At 41.3% G+C, this 13,948-nt stretch overlaps 1 protein-coding gene across 1 annotated transcript in view; it reads right to left on the minus strand.

The window, feature by feature from the left end:
* mdn1 (midasin AAA ATPase 1) overlaps positions 1–13,948 on the minus strand; it is a 73,305-nt gene that overhangs the window by 2,102 nt on the left and 57,255 nt on the right. Inside the window, exons 82-100 of the mRNA XM_072362738.1 lie at positions 13,645–13,835; positions 13,189–13,350; positions 11,021–11,158; positions 10,306–10,441; positions 9,925–10,100; positions 9,663–9,794; positions 8,769–8,910; positions 8,369–8,658; positions 8,122–8,277; positions 6,873–6,974; positions 6,578–6,776; positions 6,264–6,437; positions 5,724–5,878; positions 3,295–3,384; positions 1,877–1,992; positions 1,580–1,754; positions 626–699; positions 392–506; positions 25–91 (exon numbers count right to left, since the gene is read on the minus strand). Coding sequence (XP_072218839.1) covers positions 25–91; positions 392–506; positions 626–699; positions 1,580–1,754; positions 1,877–1,992; positions 3,295–3,384; positions 5,724–5,878; positions 6,264–6,437; positions 6,578–6,776; positions 6,873–6,974; positions 8,122–8,277; positions 8,369–8,658; positions 8,769–8,910; positions 9,663–9,794; positions 9,925–10,100; positions 10,306–10,441; positions 11,021–11,158; positions 13,189–13,350; positions 13,645–13,835 — 2,790 coding nt within the window. The remainder of the gene's footprint in view (positions 1–24; positions 92–391; positions 507–625; positions 700–1,579; positions 1,755–1,876; positions 1,993–3,294; positions 3,385–5,723; positions 5,879–6,263; positions 6,438–6,577; positions 6,777–6,872; positions 6,975–8,121; positions 8,278–8,368; positions 8,659–8,768; positions 8,911–9,662; positions 9,795–9,924; positions 10,101–10,305; positions 10,442–11,020; positions 11,159–13,188; positions 13,351–13,644; positions 13,836–13,948) is intronic.

Below are 13,948 nucleotides of genomic sequence, written 5' to 3' on the forward strand. Positions count from 1 at the left end.
CGTAAGAGCAGAATAAGGTTTTACCTGAGTTCACAGATCCTGGACTCTGCAGACGGGCTGAAAGAAAGATTTTCGTCGATGTCTCCAAAAACTAGGGGCGGGGCATGAAGAAAGTGAGTGTTATGGATGTGAAACATGTTTTCCAACGGGCTATAATGTAAACAGAGCATATATCCCATCACATTCAAAGGGGATGGTTACCAACTTCATCTCACATACAGAGTCTTTCTCAGAGTTTCTGTGCAGCTCAAATGAAATTTAGCCAGACTAATGGCTTCTACTGAAGCCATAAAATGAAACAGTTGTGGCACATCCACCGTGCAGGATCCAAGCATTACGTTTGAAACTGGGGCAACAAAGTGCAGGATTTAAGTGAATGGATGATTCCCACCTGGGCTATTCTGGTCTTCTTCTGCTGGAACTGACAGAGCCGTAGAATCCGAGCCCCAGACTCATCGTTAAACTGCTGATGGAAAGGATGCAGCAGTTGCACCTGCTCACCAAAACTGGACACATAAGCAGATGTCAACACATGTCAATTTTACATTTCCCCCAGATATCAAAAACTCTAGGGATTTGTATTTCTTCAAATCTTCCAGACCAAAAGATGACTTATTGTTCTTACCTGCACACAGACACCTGTCCAACCTCCAGCAGAGTGAGAGCATTGATGATCACTGACAGTGATTCAAATGCCAGCTGCAACACACACACGCACACACACGTATATTAAACTATATTCTGCACACAATTATTGGATGTGAAGATAGAAAGCAAAGAGATATGTCCAGACTTGTCAAATACAAACCCAGGGAAATTACACATTTTATGGGTTTCTGAAGTAAAATTAACTTGGAAAATTGGAAAGAAAATAGCGTACAACTGTATCAAACATAAGCATTATTAATTCATACTTTTCCCATGTCAAAGGAAGAGCTTCACGACTAGTGTATCTACAGACTCAATAAAAGATGGACGAGTCATAGTGATGATCGTCACTGGTTTGTAAACTGCAGTTCCACATTTGGCTGTTTTTTATGAGCTGAAGTTCACACATTTGGACAAGAAAGGGGTGTTCAGAAAGGGGTACTCGAGAGCTAATTAGACAAAAGTCAAAAGTGTGAGGACAAATATCTACTGATTTATATTTTAAACACACTGATCAGGAAAAGTAAATGAGACCACAATGAGTCGTGGGGGAAAAAACACTGATTAAGCTGACATTTTGTGAGTCGGTCCAGTGCCATCAGACATCAGGTTACTGCACTTTAAGCCATTCAAATGCAAGGCTTTGTTATTAGCCATCTAAACGTTGAGGGCTTTCTGGAACTGAAATCTTCCACTTTCAATATAAAATACCAACTTTACCTTCATGTTTACTTGTATTGTCTGAAAAACATAATAGTAAGTGTGTCTTGAAAAGGTTCATGGTTTGCATGTTTCACTCCAGGCTTTATAGGTAAAACGGCGCATGTCACTCCAGCACTTCCACATCGGCTTCAGTCTGACCCGGATCACTACATCTATGTTTCTTCTGCAGTATAGGAGCATTTCAGGCCACTAAACAGAACTCTCTCACCTGTTTGGAGTGATTGTCCACCATGCTGGATGAGTCATCCACAGCTAGACAGATCTGGTATTCTCTCTTGCTGGGCTTGGTCCTCCTCAGCCAGATCTTGTCTTTGCGGAACTGACTTGCAATGTAGGGTATCACCTTTCTCATGTTCAGACGCTTCCCTGTGCGGTAATCACCTCTGAGGAGCAGTCAACATCACACACAATGCACCGCATTAGCACAGTTCACCACAGGGAAAACGCCTAACAGCTCGAAACTCGAGGTTAATTGTTAATGCAGAGTAACAGTATCTGTACTGACTTAAGCTTGGCAGCCTGTGTGGGCTCCAGGATGAGACGGAGCTGCTCACACAGCTGCTGCGAAAGAGCCGAGGTCAGAGTCTGGTACTTATGCCACATAGTGGCTGCTTCACTTTCCTGAAACATAATCAGAAGAACACATTAGAAACAACCTGAGCTGAGCACGACCCAGTTTTCAGCCTATAATGTGGATAGAGCCAGTGTTCAAGGACTCGTATCTAATGTTACATTAGACCAGCAGCCTCACTTGGAAAAGCTTCTTCATACGCCATCTATGATTTTTACTTAATGCATGTTTCCATTAGTTAATAACAGATGACACACCACCAATGTCCATTGCTGTGCAGGCGATACCAAGTTGAGGTTGTTGTCTTTGAACCTAAGCACCTCAGAAAGACATTGGCCATGTTTCCCAGATTCGCTAAGGAAACGCGGCCCTTGTCAGGCCATGTCGTTAGTCTAAATGGCCTCACCTTGGCTCCCAGCACTACTGAGGAACCTGTGAAGTCAAAGGTTTGGTTCATCACTAAGAAAAATTGGTGATCTATTTGACTGAAGCTTTACCATCAACTTCACTTCCTCCCATGAGTATGCAGTCATCTCTGTTCTCACATCTTCTTAAAACACAGAATGCAAGCAATCTTCTGTTATACTCAGTTCAACTTAATTTCAGAAGGACTTATTTTTCACATGTTATCAGAAGCAAACTAAAGTTGAACTGCAAGCTGTTTATTGTAGAGGTGAGTGATTGTATGTTTCAGCGGTTTTTAAATCTCTCTGTGGTCACATCTGACAATCCACACTATCCAGACCAACCATGTCACCACAGAGGTTCAAACCCAGGTTTTCTTCTGGATCTTTGGTAAGAAGCACTTGCTTAAAGTGCAAATGTGGAAATCTGCTTCAACATTCCTCTTGTAAAAATGGAATTAGTCAACTAGATTGTAGTGATAAAAAGTTAAGAACTCCTCAACATCGTCATTGGCAGCGTGAGAAGTTCTGTATCACAGTAAAGTGAAAATGTTTGAAAGACAAAACTCTGGACTTGAATCCGTGTAAGAATAAGAATAAGAGATGGAAAAATTGTCAGGTTCAGATTATGTTCATCTTTAGGATGCAGTACTTTGGACCATCTCTGGTGTGTGATGTCTTTTTTTTTGGCTTTTTTATGAAGAAGCACTGTGCTATGATTGATTGATGACGTGACTGAAGGCAATTATAGAACTCATTTTCAGAATAAAATTCATATTGTTGAATGTGAACGGTTAGTTTTAAACACATAAGATAACACTGAAAAAAAGGAAGAACATAAAACCAAAGCCATAACCATTTCTGGGTTAGAGGGTTAGCTGCGCATATACTGGTGTGACAAACTGGAACAAGACAAACATGAAAACGAGTGTCCTGGGTCAAACTCACCTCCTCCTGAGAGCCTGGAGCTAGTTTGTGGAAGGCTTCCAACTGGAGCTCCATCTCCCTCCTGATGCCTTCAGTATCTCTCTCTGCTTTCTGTAGAATGTAAATCAACCCTTATTCCATTATTTGCCTTTTTTCCCCCCCATAGTCATGCTTCAGCCTAGTTTATGCTTCTGCGTCACGTCGACGGCGGCATGTTGGACGTTGGTGGAGGTGGTCTGTACGACTGGTCGAGGCTGAACGGGTGAATTTACGACACCGGTTCTCCCACTGAGGGACCCGGATGAACAAATGCACTTTTGATACTTTCAAACGAGGCCGGCTCTACGCAGGGGCAAGAGGGGGCATTGCCCCCCTCAAATACATTTCTTGCTCCCTGAAATCTAAATTTTTGGAAGTTGAAAAAGCACTTTTTAATATAACCACAAAATTAATATCTTACAAGTTGACTAAAGTAACTGCAGTAGCAGAGAAATCCACCGAAAAAGGGACGATACAATTTTCGGCTCGCTCTCATCTCTCTGTCCCTCCGCGTGCGTCTTCACAGGCTGCACAAAACACACACCCAGGCCCGGAGTGGCTAATCGGGAGAACCGGGGACAGTTCCTGGTGGGTTGGTCTGATGTTGGGGCCGCAAGGGCCGGTGTTCAGTCATAGCAGTGGGTTGATTACCGCTGGCCCTGGGCCGCCTCCGCCTCCACTGGCAGCTCTCTTTTTTTGTTTTTTTTTCTGCAGACACACTCAATCAGTGGTGTTTGAAAGACGGAAAGTAGAAAGAGCAAGGGTGGCGCGGAGAAGGCTAGAATTAAAAAGAGGAAAGCTCTGGACACAGATGCAGCTAAATATGCAAAAACCGCCAACTTTTTCACTAAGAGATGATTCAGCACTACATTACTGAAACTGACCTGAATTGATCAGAAGGCTCTGTACAAAGGGGAGATTTGTGCTGAGAGTTATGAGCATTTTTAAAATGGGATTTAGTATCAGAAGCAGAGCCTGGAGCCAGTAGGGATGAAGGGATTGCTTCTGTCAGTATGGAAGATGAACAAGCAATGTTCCAATAAAACCATTTCCTATACCCAAACGATAGTAGTGACCTGTTATAGTTTTATCATTAAAAGTAAGATAGTAAATACACAAAGCCCACAGCTGAAAGGGAAAAGAATGAAAGTAATATGAAATTAACCTGCATATTTTGCCATTGAAAATATCTTAATTGGTTAAGTCAAAATATGTTTTCCATATCAAATGTAAGGTCATAATTACATGATTTTAATAATAGGTCGTGATCTAAAGTGGGCCGGTCTGAGGCATGAAACTCCAGGGCTGAAAATGAGTGCCACCCCAGCCCTGCACACACACCCTCCCCCCCAGCCCCCCGTAAACATCCAAACATTGGTAGTATGCAGTGAGCCAAGACGCAGCATGACTGTGTAGTGTCAGGTTTCAGCACGGAGCGGTAAGACTTTGAAGAAGCTCTGCCAAATTCAGGGGGTGTTTTCTCAGTCACACAAGCACAGAGATGAGTGTCCACGTGCACTGCAGGTAACAGACTGAGGACAAATGACCTGCGACAGACCGCTGCTGCCCCTGGCTGTAGTTCTGCACTGTTTAGTTTCATATGATCACAGCAGTTTTTACTAAGCCAGCTTAATTATTTTCCACTCCAGCTTCCAGCAGCTCACAAAGAGAAAGTTAATGCTGTGATGCATCCGTTTTTCAGAGCTTTTAAGAAGCATAGTGCTGCTCCTGCCTATACTGATAGTAGTAGCAATGATGCTATTGCTAGTACATCATAGACAGCAGCTAGCTTAACCACACCTTTACCATCAGCAAGCACTGCTTCTGTTCAGTTTGAGAAGTGATTTATTATTAGTTATAAGACCTTTCAGTTTTGTAAATACTGACTATAGTGTGTCAGTCTTATTCTAGGTCCATTTATTTTTTAAGAATTAGGCCATCCAGTTAAGATAAAGGTTCTGTTGTTGGTTGTTAAAATCTGGATGAAGGATATTTTATTTTTTGTTTGTGCTGGAGCCTGATGTGTATGCATGATTGCCCCCTCATATACACCTGCCTAGAACCAGCCCTGCTCTCGAATGTTTGAATGTCAGGTTCATCGTTTACCTACCGGTCCACAAGAACTTTAAAAATGGCAGTGTAGGAAGAAAGACCGGAAAAAGCAACTGCCAGAAATTACGTTCTGAGCGGACCAATCACAGCCCTTACAGTCCGCATCAACGCGATGTGTAGGTAGGATTTTTTGGATTTTTTGGATTTTACGGCTACGGCGTAGGGGTCCACGGCGACATGACGCAGAAGCATAAAGTAGGCTTTACAAAAGCAGCTGGACCACATCTTCCAAGATAACTTCACTTTAAAAAGTCCCTTGTGAACAACAGGTATTAGGGGAGTGGGTGTTTTTCATATACCTGTAAGTTGTCTAGTAACAACTCAGGAACAGTATGTATTGTGGATTCTTTGCTTCGCTCGACTGGCTCATCTTCTCTTGGTAGTCGGTCCTCCCCCCTCTCTTCTTCACGTCCCCCCCCCTGCCTCTGCACCTCCATTTCTCCACTGTCTGCACCTGCACAACAAAAAGGACCAGTTGATGGAAATTATGCAAAAAATGGGGTGGCCGATGGCTGACATGTACATATACATACACACATACATATTAGGGTTGTCAATCAATTAAAATATTTAATCACGATTAATCCATAGATTTTCCATAGTTGCCGCATGATTAATCATAAAATATATGGTTTAATATATATATATATATATATATATATATAAATCAGTCCAATTAATTGGTCAATAATGAGTCAGGACATTTAGCAAAACTGGATATTCTGTGAATAAAAGTAAAAGAACTGAAAGGTGGTACCACAAAATCCAGCCACACAGAGCTGCTGAAACCAGTCATGTTCAAGAGAGCAAAAGAGAACAATGAACAGAAATGCTGATACCTTTCTGGGAGGACTTGAAAGCATCTAGCTGTTCAGGTTTCACCTCCTGGACCTCAGTGGCTTGGAGCTCTTCCCCCTGTTGCTCTGTTTCCATGGCAACATCTTCATCACTCTGATCTTGTTTCTGGTCCCTCTGCGACCCTGTGGCTTTTTGTTGATCTGCATTGGCAACATCTGGAAGTAATAAGACCAAATTAATTGATCAGATTTAAAACCTTATCCTTGGTGAAACCTAAAAATTTTTAACCCTTAACACTGAAAAACTGAAATTTCTATTCAAATTGTGTGTTTAATGTCCATGGGTAGTCACTGACCATAAGTCTGAGTGTCGTAGGCAGTTTCGCTCTGTTTAATGTGTTCGTACAGGTCGGACTCCTGCTTGGCATCACTCAGCCTGTCGTTGTCAGTGCGCTCTTTATTGCTTTCCACAGTACGTAGACGCTTGTTAATGTGCTCATTGTAGTCGCCTGTTGAACGCTCGTTATCAGCTTGGCCAGGTTTCCTCTTGAAGGTCTAGAATATTTGGTAAAAATGTCACAAAATGACATTGCTTAGGATGAGTGGACAGAGGCTGAACTGAAACGAGTCTTTCTGAGAGGCGAGCCATACCTGAGTCTTACTCTGAGGCTGTGTCTGAGAAGCCATTCTTGCCATCAGCTTTGAATGATGACCTTCTGATTGGCTGGCATCAGCTGCTCCACTGCCATGCTCCTAGCAGAGAAATAACAAGTATTTAATATTTTATTATTTAATAAATAAAGAAATAAAATAGAAAAACATGTCTGTGTGTGTGTGTGTAAATATATATATATATATGTATGTGTAGCCTACAAAAAAAAATTCTCATGAGGAATGTATAGAATAGGTCAGCTTGGTATTAAAGTAGAACCAGACCATGCATTTCAGAGAATTGTGAAGCTTGAACTGCAGAATCACAGGGAATACCTTTTCCCTGAGAAAATCCAAAGTTAAGTAAAACCAGAACATTTCCCTCGTTGTGTGGCTCTCATGGTTTATTATACAACTCATATAATTGTCTTGTTGCAGGTGAAAGTAATCGGCCATTAAGAAATAAAGCATTTACATTTATATTTATGGGACATAAAATGCAGTGACACATCTCAGTAAAGACATCACAGTTCTCTTCTCATTGGCTATTCAACCTTGGGTAGTCTGCAGGTAGACTGGACAATTTGCAGTTTCTTATTAGGCACACCTAACGAAAATGAGAGAAGCCTGATCTAACAGTTCTTCAATAAATCGTCCCTTCATGGCATCGGTTTGTATGGACTTTAAGGTATGAGACTTCCATTCATGCTTATATTGGCTCCACACTAACTTCCTGATACCAGTAGCCTATAAGCCACAAAAACATGCAGAAATGTCATTGCCCTGTGTCAGTCAGGCCTTGTTGAACAACTATTTTGTGATAATCACTTTCTAGGATAATTTGGCATTTGAACCAATGAACATAATTTTCTTCATCTTCAAATCTCACTTGATGACAAACCAACATTTGCTTTCTCCCTTCCCTTTGTAGTTCTTTATATTTCTGTAACTTCTGCAACATGTGTTAGTGAAATACACAATACAAAAATACACAATAACCCTCCTTAATCACCTGTGGCATGGATTTAGCCTTCCTGATCTTCTGAGACCAAAAGCTCTAAAGATTTTGCCCATCCTAGAAATGATAATCAAAACACCTCTTGGACGCACAGTGTTAGTGCTCCAACTTACGGGAAGTGAAGAGCATAGTAACAGACCTAATGCTTTGCTGTCCACTCAAAAGCCTTCTTAAAGTTGAAGTGCTTTTCCAACAGTAAGTGTTCTTTGGGAAGTTGTTTCTGAATGTTACCTCTTTAGCTTGCTCTCTTTCTGATGCCTCCCCAGCCAGCTCCACAGCTGTATCACTTTGAACATTGTCCTCTCCAGTCTGACCATCCATGCTGTGCTCCTTCCTCTCGGCTGAGTCAGGCTGCTCCTCATCCTCGCCTTCACCTTCCTCATCCTCCTACATATCCCAACAGGAAACCCAGACAAAATATGTCTCAACAGTTTCTGTGTTGCTAAATCAAAATGCACTCCTTAGTTTACCTCCATACCTTTGGTTTGTGTTCTTCGTTGTTTGTTCCAGTGATGTCCTCCTCTCTCCCTGTTGTGCTCTCTCTCTCCTCTTCCCTCTTTTCTTCATCTTTATCAGAAGCACCCTCATCCCCTTCGGCTCTCTTGTCTCCTTCCTCCTCCTCAGTTTTGGGCTCCTGATTATTTTCTTCTTCAGGATGGTTCTCATCCAGCTCCTCCACTTCCCGTTCCCCCTCTCCTCCGTTTCCCTGTTCTTCCTCTTTCATGTTTTGGTCCATGGCTTTGTCATCAATGTCAAATGGATTCTCATCTGAAAGGTAAAAAGAAAAATCCCTCTCAGTTTGTCAATTCCAGCCATGTGAAGATGTGTGTGCTATTTGGTGCCTGCACAAAGGAAATGGGTGCAGCAGCAGGTCTCACCATCACTCTTGCTGTCTTCATCATCTCCAGCCTCTTCATTTGGATCCAGGTTGAGGTCCTCAGGCAGCTCCATGGACTCAGGCTCGGGTATCTTGTCTTGCTGACCGTGATAAGGGTCCACTTCGTCCTCATCAAATTCCCTCTGGGAACAAGAGTTAAGATCAGTCATTACCGAGAAAGCCACACCTCAGTTGGGATGTTAGTTTAATGATATAACATGTTGGAACTGATGGGAACCTCTTACTTTGACAAGCGGGATGACTCGGGTCAGTCCTTACTCCCATTCAGTTTTTTTCTATAAAACAATTCCTACTGGGTCTTAATTGAAATGTTTGGTTGAGTTTTAGCGTCACTAGCGTGATGGTAATCAACTTCACTTATCCATGAAGCTTGAAGATCTCTCAAATTTGACATTTCTACACAACTATGTGGGTGAGAGTAGTAACCAGGATTCTCTGAATGGTTGACAATGATATCTCAAAGAGCCGGCATATTTTTTTCACTGACAGATTAAATTTGATTCACACATTTCAGTCCAGCTCTTTTCGTCTGACGGCATCTTTTCCAGAAGTTGGAAATTATAATCAATGTCTCTGTGTCCTTGTACCATGACCACTGCTCATCAAGACCTAACCATTGCTGTCATAGCATCCCAGCTACCATGTCAATGCCTTAGTTTCCCACCAATTTGGTTTAGGGTTAGGTTCAAGATCTTTTTCTTCATCTATAAATCTGGCCACAGAACATGGGCGCAGTGTGGGGGTCAGTGCCTTATCAGAGAATGCTTTAACAAGGAGGGGCTGGTGATCTAGCGCTCTGATGACTGCTCTTGCAACTGAGCCACAGGTGTTAGAGCAGGTAAGGGATTTGTGAAGGGCTTGTTGAGAAAAATACCTCATCTCCTTGTTCATGAATCTTCTCCTTTTCTTCGTCGCACATCTGTTCATTCTGGTCCTGATTCTTCTTGTCCTTGTTGGGGTCTGCTGTGTCCAAGTTACCATCTTTGGCAACCAGCTCTGATTCACCCTTGGAAAAATCCACCATTGACAAAAGTGTTAAGCAACAGTTATAAAAGTAATTCACAAAAAAGAAAAAACACACAAAGTAAGACTAGAAGAGCATCTGAATGTTGCTCTATTCCTTAATGTGGAGGTACCTGATCCATGCCCTGTCCAGACTCCTCCTCCTTGTCACTGCCTTCCTCCCCCTCCTCCTCATCATCATCATCGCCCCACATTCTCTCATCCAGAGTGTCTGTCTGACCTTCTCCCAGGTCTCCCATCTTTTTCTCAAGGTCATCCTCACCCTCTTTATCAGAATGCTCATCTTCATCTGGAATTGATCATAATGAGGAACATTAACTCAACAGTATTCCTGGAAAGAGAAATGATCCTAAAGACAATAAAAATGACTGCCTCCAGCTTCCATATTCAACCACATGTGAAACAAGAAAGGAGAGAAGGAGCTTCTGTTGACTTCCTATTCACATACTACCTTCATCAACCTAGAGAACACTTTTTTTCAAAGTCAAACAGACCTTGTTCATTTTCATCTTGATCATGTATCTGGCCATCAAAGTCTTCTGACATTTCAATGGCGTTGTCTTCTGACTGGATGTCCCCCTTATCCTTTGGCTCTTCTTTTTCCTGATCCTCCTGGAGAGTGTCCTCCACCTAGAGGAAGAACCAGTTTTATGAAAGAAGTGAACAGTGAAATAATCTTAAATAATGTGGTGCATACAGATCACATGCCGAAACAAGGCAAATCACATCTTGTGATTTTCTTGATGAAAGAACACAAAAACTGTGTTTTTCTGGCAGTTGTGGAGAGAAAAGAATTGTTCTAAGGCTCCAAAGTATGATGCCAGAATTTTCAAATATTTAAATATTCTGAATATTTACGAGTTTAAAGAAATTTCCAACCTGAAAATGAATTTGGAATTGACAACAAACTATTGCTTATACTGTAACTATAGACACAGCCAGCAAATGAGAAATACTTTAATAAGATGGCTGTGAGCAGAAGTAATAAGAAGCATATATTTAAATAACTTTAATGCAATGTAAATTTCCATACCACAAGCTTAAAGAGACGGACACAAATTAAACGTAGGTTCCATGTGCCAATCTTTGTGTTAACTTTTCAGTATGAACTTTGCTTGTTCTCCCTGTGGGTTACATGTGTTTTCCCCTTATAGAACTCTGGTTCTCCATCACAGTCTGTTAAAGCATAGATTTAAAGTCTTTCATCACCTGATCTTCATTCTCAATCTTGTCACTGACGTCCTTGGAGCCATCGCCTTCTCCGATACCACCACCCTCGTAGTCGTGAAACTCTGGGGTACCTTCTCCATCCCCACCAGCCATCAGCTCCTGAGGCAGGCAGAAACCCTGAAGAGGAAACCACAATAACTAGTTAGTCAAAGTCAAAGTCAAATTTATTTGTATAGCACATTTCATGTACAAAACAATGCAAACTGCTTTACATAAAATAAAAGCATTGCAGCGGGGAGTGAAAAAAGCATTAAAATATGTAAAAGAATATAAATAGGAATAAATAAAATAATTAAAATGAATTAAAATGAATAAAAACAAGCAAATTAAAAAGATACCGTGCAGATTTCATGCATAGACCCATGAGAAAATAAATGTTTTTAACCTGGATTTAAAAATGTCTACATTTGGTGACAGTTTAATCTCCACTGGCAGTTTGCTCCACTTGTTTGCAGCATAACAGCTAAATGCTGCTTCTCCATGTTTAATCTGGACTCTGGACTGGACCAGCTGACCTGAGTCCTTGGATCTAAGAGCTCTGCTAGGTTTATATTCTCTGAACATATCACAGATTTGTTCTGGGCCTAAACCGTTCTGGGATTTTTAAACATCAGTAGGCTTTTAAAATCTATTCTGTGACTGACTGGAAGCCAGTGTAAAGATTTTAAAACTGGTGTGATGTGTTCAGATCTCTTAGTCCTGGTTAAAACTCTGGCAGCAGCGTTCTGGATGAGCTGCAGATGTTTAATGCTCTTTTTGGGAAGTCCAGTTAAAAGACCATTACAGTAATCAAGTCTACTGGAGATGAATGCATGGATGAGTTTCTTCTGGTCTTTTTGGGAGAGAAAACCTTTAATTCTGTTGATGTTTCTGAGTTGATAAAAAGCTGCCTTGGTGACAGCTTTGATGTGGCTGCTGAAAATCAGATCTGAGTCTATCAACACTCCAAGGTTAGGAACTTGGTCAGTGATTGTAAGGGCCCGAGTCTCAAGACATTTACCAATGCTGACCCTCTTCTCTTTGCTGCCAAACAGAATTATCTCAGTTTTGTCTTCATTTAATTGTAGAAAATTCTCTCTCATCCAGGAGTTTTTTTCCTCCAGACACCATCTGCTGGGCTGCTGTCGTCTGGTGACGGAGACACATAAAGTTGTGTATCGTCTGCATAACTGTGATCATTTGTGTTAAGGTTATGGAATATCTGACCCAATGGGATGATATACAAGTTAAACAAAAGAGGTCCAAGAATTGACCTCTGGGGGACTCCACAAGTCATGGCCACTCGCTCAGATTCATAGCTGCTAATTGTAACAAAATAACTTCGGCCTTCTAAGTAGGACCTAAACCAGTTAAGGACCTCTCCAGAAAGTCCAACCCAGTTTCCCAGCCTGTGCAACAGGATTCTGTGATCTACAGTATCAAATGCAGCACTGAGATCCAACAGAACCAGGACTGAAACATAACTGGAATCAGTATTCAACCTAATGTCGTTTAACACTTTGACCAGAGCTGTTTCAGTGGTGTGATGACGTCGGAAGCCAGATTGAAAGTTATCGAGACTTCCACTTTCATTCAGAGAGTCATTGAGTTGGTTAAATACAACTTTCTCAATAATCTTGGATATAAAAGAGAGGTTAGAGACAGGTCTGTAGTTGTTCATCATGGAGGCGTCTCTTTTTTAGGATTGGCTGAATGGCAGCTGTCTTTAGTGACTAATGCCTGATGCCAGTGAGCTGTTAACTATTTGTAGGAGGTCACTTTCTACTGAGGTAAAAATTGTTTTTAAAAAGTCAGGTGGTATTATGTCCAGAGTGCAACTTGTTGATTTCAGATGCCGAACTGTTTCCTCCAGGATTTTTTAATCAATAATATTAAATTGTGACATAACGTCAGAGTTAGTTCTAGGTTTTAGAGACAGATTAGTTTTTAGTTTTCTTGTTTGTCTGTGTGGGGTGAATGTTTAGTCTAATTATTTAGATTTTTTGGCTAAAAAAGTTGACAAATTCATTGCATTTCTCAGTGGAGAGGAGGTTCTGGTTTAACTGTTTAGGAGGCCCTTAGAAGCTCATATTTACTTAAATTTGTATTCATGCATTTTTCATTATGTTCTGTTCGTGGTCATTATCATGCGACTATAGAGTCTGTACCTTCTGAGCGAGCTCGGTGAAGATGCTGGCCAGAACAGACAGAAGCTTGCCTGTGCTTCGGTGTACTCCAAGTGAAACAGCCAGATAGTAACGAACCAGGTCCGAGTAAATCCCCAGAAGAGGTTCAAGACGCATAAACATCCTGCATGCCTCGTTTACCCCCTGTACACACACAGCAACCAGAAGACACATTTTAAATCAAGTGGAAAACTATATATTAGAAATGACAATATATTCCGCATCAAGATAAAATCTGGCAATCAAAACATTGTCATTACAGAAAAAAGAAGAAAAAGAAAGCTCTTAAAAAGCTGTTATAAGACTGTTGGATGAGACATCACTATGAACCAGAAATGGAAATTTCAATGTGTGAGTTTAAGACTATATATCAAAGTAAAATCATTCTGCTTAATGGTAAAGTGTTGCAGATCGTACATGTGCAGGTGCTCTTGATACCTCAAGCTGTGTTGGTTGACAGGAGTCTCTGTGTCTCCTCAGGCAGTTCAGCAACTTCTCTACCCTGACAATAACATCCCCAACAGACAGAGCCTCCACCTCAGCCTCCAGCTTCTCCCCCAGGAGTTGAGTCAGGTGACCAGGCTTCAGCAAGTCTTCCACAGACTCCTCGTTTTCCTCTTCAGCACCATCTGAATAACCAAATAAGAGGAAAAAAACTTACTGTTTATGATCTCAGTTGGAAAAAATAAACAAATTAAAAAAAATCTGATTTAAAGAACATGCAGTGTCACAGTGTATCTAA

Source organism: Leuresthes tenuis, unplaced genomic scaffold (assembly GCF_036924035.1).
Source record: "Leuresthes tenuis unplaced genomic scaffold, fLeuTen1.0.hap1 SCAF_13, whole genome shotgun sequence".
Lineage (NCBI taxonomy): Eukaryota > Metazoa > Chordata > Actinopteri > Atheriniformes > Atherinopsidae > Leuresthes > Leuresthes tenuis.